The sequence below is a fragment of the Aphanomyces invadans genome (assembly GCF_000520115.1).
Source record: "Aphanomyces invadans strain NJM9701 unplaced genomic scaffold supercont1.31, whole genome shotgun sequence".
NCBI classification, from domain to species: Eukaryota; Oomycota; class Saprolegniomycetes; order Saprolegniales; family Verrucalvaceae; genus Aphanomyces; species Aphanomyces invadans.
In genome coordinates, this window is record NW_008580176.1 from 400,654 (window position 1) to 406,673 (window position 6,020).

At 54.5% G+C, this 6,020-nt stretch overlaps 1 protein-coding gene across 7 annotated transcripts; it reads right to left on the reverse strand.

Annotated features, from left to right (window-relative positions):
* Nucleotides 1-2,071: 2,071 nt before the first annotated feature.
* H310_11395 (hypothetical protein) lies at nt 2,072-4,475 on the reverse strand. Of its 7 annotated transcripts, XM_008878071.1 has the most exons (8): nt 4,336-4,475; nt 4,252-4,276; nt 3,956-4,207; nt 3,800-3,907; nt 2,975-3,748; nt 2,858-2,909; nt 2,727-2,812; nt 2,072-2,675 (listed from the first exon to the last, which is right to left on the reverse strand). In XM_008878071.1, exons 1-8 carry the CDS (start codon nt 4,470-4,472, stop codon nt 2,262-2,264), a joined length of 1,848 nt encoding a protein of 615 aa, XP_008876293.1. In that variant the 5' UTR covers nt 4,473-4,475; the 3' UTR covers nt 2,072-2,261. The 7 variants fall into 7 exon arrangements, with proteins under 7 accessions (XP_008876293.1, XP_008876296.1, XP_008876299.1 ...); XM_008878074.1 differs by having other exon boundaries at nt 2,727-2,909; XM_008878077.1 differs by having other exon boundaries at nt 2,727-3,748.
* Between the last annotated feature and the right edge of the window lie 1,545 nt (nt 4,476-6,020).

The following is a 6,020-nucleotide window of genomic DNA, read 5'->3' on the forward strand; positions in this document are numbered from 1 at the left end:
GTTGGAGCAACTGGCATTACTGCTCGTCGCAGATTTGTACGAGCACAAGCATGCATGTCCCCCACAAATGTCGTGCTAGGCCGTGATCAGGAACCTTGCCATCCCACCGCAACACGAAGCCTTCCTTCGTGATGGGGCACAAAACACTCGCGCGTTCTTCCACCCCACCTTCCACGCCCTCCACTTTGCACCGCGGTCGTGCTGTCGTTGAACTTGGCCATATCAGATGTGGCATCATCCAATCAGAAGCGCGTAATCCTCGCAGTAAAAAACCGCGCCATCATTTGATGCGGTCACATCAACACAAAATACCCGCCGAGGATTTCGCGAAGGGTTTTGTATTGCTCGACTCCTGGTCCATTCCGGTCATGAGCAGGGACTCAAATGCCGTGCATTGGCGCGATGTGTGCTTGCTTTGTGTACGCCATGGCTGTGTCGACGCGTTGATTGCGAGAATAGGTCGGGGTGGGACCGACCGATTTTGTCAATTGGACAAAACACGCCCCAGCTATATTGACCAGGAATCGTCTCAGGACACGACGGTGCAGCTTACACGTGGCGGGGAATCCACCGACGAGCTCGAGCTGGCATTGCCTGGACGGCATACGGGGGGTCGGTCGTTTGAGATTGCCGCCTGTCGAGATGTCTGTCGGAAGAATTGGTTGTGGGTCGCGTAAGCCCGAGTACTCGAGGCATTTGGGTGGCTCGGAGGGTTAGCGCCGAGTATTTCGTGCCCTTCCGAATTCTTCTCTCAACGCAGGAGCCGTAGGGGATTGCAAGAGACGTAGGCAAGAACGGTATTTGGAACCAAGGCAATGTTCGTGCCGGTTGATAGAGGGCTGGGGTGCACATCACGCTGTCTTATCAAGGCTTAAGCTTCACAGATCCGGCAATTTGCAGGTTTGAAGGACGATTCCGGCACTCGCTCACGGCGTTCCCAACGCTTTCAGGTATGTGCATTGATACGAACGATCCTCGCGAACGCATGCACACCAACGTGTGCGATGATTTCTTGGTTTCAGGACCAGGTAAGTCCCCACTCGGCCCAAGCCACACGACGGAGGTATGCCGCCCAAATGCTATTGTGCCCCATGTATCGGCATCAGTTGCCCCTTTCGCGAATCTCCCTTCCTCCTTGACGTCTGCGATTGTTTCGTTTGGCAGGATAAGTCAGAATTCAAGCTCGCATTTCTGCACGAGGAGTCACCGCCGAACTATTGCGTCTTGCACAAGGAATTCCCTGCACCACAAGAAATGTACATGTTCGAATCGACGCATGGAACGCATCGTGCTGTCCCTCGGAGGGGGGAGCACGATTGTGGCCGAGCCACACACTTTCTTGTTCGTACGTAGGTTAGGCAAAGTGGCATTTTCATGGACGGAGCGAATCGAGTGCGCGTCAGTGCGATGTGCAAAAATGGATGATGTGGACACAATGCCACCGTTGGCATGAAGTTGCGTGCACTAACTCGACACCAAGCACAGGACATTCGTATACACCACACGGAGGCGGCCATCACGAGATCTATCCAAAGTGATGTTGCTCATTTCTACGGTGACGACTTGCATGCCCCAATTCGTTTTCGCTCGTGCCAGAGGTCCGAGCACGGTGGACGACAAATCGTCGGGAACGTACCAGGACGACGTCGTGCGTTCGCGCGATGGCGGCGTGGGTGGGCATGACAAATCATGATTTCAGTCGTTTTGTCATCTCTGGGGATTCAAGTGTTTGAGTCAGTGCAATCGCAAGCATGACGAGCAGGGAAGGCGCGTCTTACTCGGGCCTACCGCATGTGCAAACGTGCGGCTGCGCGGAATCACGCGAAAAATGCACGGGGCGTGTACAGGCTCGTTTCGCGCCAGGGGCACTGGGTACGAGGCCATTTCTTGACGCATCGTCGACGTACGAAGGTCCACATTGACGGTAACGATGCGCCTGTAGCGTACCCAGAGATTGGGACGGCGACTGACCAATACGATGGGGATGTCGCTGTAGGGCGTTGCTTGTTTAAACGAGCCCAACGACGTTTGTATTCGTCGGCCCAACCGTGCGCAGCGATCGAAGCAAAAGCATGTCAACGTCATATTTTCTCGAGAATATGCAACCGCATCGAAACACGACAGGGCTGAGCCATAGCATGCACCGATACGCGCTTGCACGAACGATCAAATTCGTCGCGGCCACCAGCTCTCACGCGAGCGCCTCCGTGCTCGCCAACGCAAACGTGTCAAAGATATCATGTTGATCTTGGGTGACAAGACTATCCCGACGGTGCAGTAGTGTACCCGACCGCAATTCGCGCGATCGTGGTGAGTTCGTACCGATGCAGCACATCCATCCTTTGTGCTGCTGTCATGTTCCACGTATTTTGCTCGACGACGTTGTGCGCGACCTGGACTTCCACTTGGCCGTGCAATCGGCTCGACGCCTCGGCTTGAAACACGAGGCGGATTCCATAGCACGTTCGGTGCTTGGTGTGTTCGAGCGGCCAGCAAAACAGGTCGAGCCGAACTTGATTTGTTTGTGGCCGCGACCCCACATAGTCTCCGTACATCAGATCGGCACATGTGGACATGGTGGATTCGCCGTTGGGAAAGACTTGGAGCACGCGGGCAGTGTTGTCCAGGATAAATTCCGACCAGATCGTGGAAAACAGCGCGAGCTCGGACCGCACCTAGAGCCACGAGAACGTCATGCGATCACGTCACCGACGGCGAGAGCATACAAAGAGAGATGTTGACGAGAGAACGATGGAAAGCCCGAGCCCCATGCTCAGACTCCGTGCCACAGTTAAAAGACTAGCCGTCCATCCTGTCGATGTGATGTGAAATGCCGAGGCATCGAAGCGCCACGTGCCATCGAGCTCTGCCGAAGGCGAGAGCGGCTTTGGCGCTGCATAATCCAGAGCCTACATGGCAAGAACAAACATGATGCTTTACGGGTGGACAGGTGGACCGACGGGCGGTCATGTACCAAGTATACTTCTCGCAGCTGTGCAACAAAGGCTTCGAATCCATTGGAGGAGATGGTGGCTGCAGCCTCTGGCGAGGCGTGTGATGGAGTCGGTGCTGCTGCTGCTGCCGCCGCGAGGGATTCGAAGAAGTCGGCAACACTCGTCTGCGTGTCAGCCACGACGGCGCACACGTTGGCGTATACTTGAGCAATCCACTGCTCGTACAATCGAAACAATTCGTCCTGGTCCAAGATTGAATGTGCATGGCGCCGTAGAAACTCCTCCGATGTAGCTCGGCCACGCAGCAACGCCAACAATATTCTCGTGTTCATGTCGGGGGGCTGCGGCAATGACTGAGCGTTCGAGATTCCACAAGCTCGACAACGTTGCAGACCGAATTGAATCAACGCGGCATCGGTGGTCACGTTGATCGTGCAATTTGTCAAGGCAGCGTACAGCAGCCCGAGGTGGCGCTCCATGACGGCTGGATCGGACGCATCGCCCATGGTGGCCACCCTCGGCGAGGCAGCATCCAAGTCGGGCAATATCGTCATCCGTGTCGCCCCCGTCGAAATGATTTCGTCCAAGTGGCTGTCGCTGAGCCGATACATGCCTTCACATTCGCACGCTTCCCGACTCGTTGCAGACAAGACCGGGTCCGCCGTCGACTTTTTCTGGCACGACTTGCATGCCCGACGGTACGACATGACGACAAACGGAGGCGACTGGACGATTGCAATGACTCGGAGGTGGGACGGACCGGTCGCGCGCTGTACGCGAGTCAGCACGTACGCCTGCACGACAGGTCCAAGGTAAGAAGCCAGGGTGTCTCGAACGACCGTCACCTTGATGCAGTGCCAGCAGCGCCGCTGTTGCGTCGAGGACCCGCCAAGCCACCTGTAGTTCCACCCGCTTTCGGCCTCGGCATTGTACTCGTACACGACGTGATCGTCCTATGGTCAAGTCATCGACAACGAACGAGTCCCCGACGAGATCGAGACCTCAACCGCGACCACTTGAGTCGGGATCCACTCGCCACGGGGATTGGTTTCTGTGCGCAAGGCGATCTCGATCGCGTGTTCGTCCATGAGATCGCCGCACACAATCGGACGTTCGTACGACGCTTCAAAATGCAACAGGACGATGCAGTGCTGCAGGAAATCGACCGACCCCGCCACACGCACGCCAAGCGACGACACGCAAAACGGCGACTCGGTGTGTTGTGGACAGCAGTGCGGGAAGCACCGGAGGACCTACAACACGACGTTGCCATCGAGTCAACCCGTGCAGGTCGCACCTTGGAGCCATTCGTACGGTGGGGCCTGTGGCGCACCGTGGATGAGTGGACTGCACATCGCATGGGTGAACAGTACGTGATTACCTCAGGTACTTCTTGGTGAAGAGCGGGCACTTGCACTCACACAGGCGCTTGATGAACGCGACGCTCGCCACTGCCGGTCCATCGTCGGTGGTCATGTTTGAATCAAGTGCCGGTTTTGGCACTTGATTGTGGAACATCCGTCGAAATATCTCACCTTTCTTGTAGGCGATACAACGTGCCACGTACTTCTCGGCTTATCTAGAACGTACGTTTGCAACGAGCCCAAGGACCAGAGTCCGCGGGACGATGTGGCATGACACGCCCGAGGTCCTTGCCTTGTTCGAAGCGGGTTGACTGGGTATCGGCCTCCACCGCCCTGATCGGGTATGTCGTTGTTCGAACGCAGCAGCCGTGGTCGCCCTCAAAAAGTCGGCGCAATGAACACGCATGCGCTTCTCGGATGCGTTGTACAGGTTCGCCAAGCCATGGCTTGGACACCCATCGGACGTCATGATCGAGATGGACCGTGAACGATAGAGGGTATGTCGAAATGGAGAAGTGCCACGACTTGAACCAAATTCACGTCGGAATGCTTCGGTTGGCATCATACATACGAGAGTTCTGGGCGAGGCACGTTTACACGGAAGAGCCTTGTACAGTGTACCACTCCTCAAGTCAAGGGGGTGGGGTGGGCGAGACAACATTTCATATCGACTGTGTCGCTGATTGAATTGAGCGAAAATGCTCCCCGCACAACGACTACAAATGTACCAGGTGCTTGTGGCCTGGATGGACAGAGAGAGCGCAACAGTGTGGCAAGTGGCCCACGATGCTCCATCAGTTGGACAGGGCGCGTAGTGCCCACCTTAGCGACGACAACCAACCAAGCGAAGATTATCAACGCCTTTGAGTAAAGTCAGAGCCCCCCGAACACTGGTTGCCTCTGCAAAACCATAATGTGTCGGGCTCTCCTCACGTACAGTGAACGGGAAAAAACTGGCAAGCGTTGTACTCGCGAGTATTTTGAAGTTTGTATTATCCTTTTGGTCAAAACTGGACCTGACTGGCGATTTGCGAAATCGATCGATCAATCCATGTATATTGGCTACAACTTGGCTCGGTGGCGACTAGTGACAACGTCAAATTTAATTGGACGATATTGCTGTTCTATCTTCTCGATGATTGGACGGAGTTGTCTGCCGATTCATCTGTCGATTTCCTTCTGTCGATTGATTCGGCACGTAGGTCCAGTTTTGAATCGACACGACAATATGAATCGAGTACAAGTACACCTACGGAAGGTGAGTTAAAAATATCAAGGATGATGGTACCCATCGCATTCTCACTTGAGGCCACTGATTGGCCAAGACAATTCAGAAAATATGCAATTTTTATTCTTGACCAGGGCAAGGATCGAACCCTCTGCCAATTGAAATGACCAGTACCCTCATTTTGCAAGCAACGACAGTCCGAGGATACCTCCGCGACATTTGGCGTGGTGATTAGGGTAAGCTAGCGAAAGGTTAGCTGACCTTGTCAAAGTAGCACATTGCGTGTGAGGGGTGAAGGATTAGCATGGGATCCCATGAGGATAGTGCGACACTATTTTTTGTTTAGAAACCGTGTGATGCCCATACATTCATCCATACATTATTATGCAAACATATATTGGCAAGCCAGTTCCGCATCACAACTGGAAAATGCGAGGAATTGCCTTCTCGAACGATTTCTTCACCGTATCCACA

What these genes read in the sequence shown, in the direction of transcription:
- H310_11395 (XM_008878075.1), bottom strand. Translation starts at nt 4,472, where the DNA reads ATGTTCCACAATCAAGTGCCAAAACCGGCACTTGATTCAAACATGACC. An exon ending in TTCACCAAGAAGTACCTGAG is followed by an intron (nt 4,277 to 4,335) that starts GTAATCACGTAC and finishes GGTGCGCCACAG; the next exon opens with GCCCCACCGTACGAATGGCT. An exon ending in CTCAAGTGGTCGCGGTTGAG is followed by an intron (nt 3,908 to 3,955) that starts GTCTCGATCTCG and finishes ACTTGACCATAG; the next exon opens with GACGATCACGTCGTGTACGA.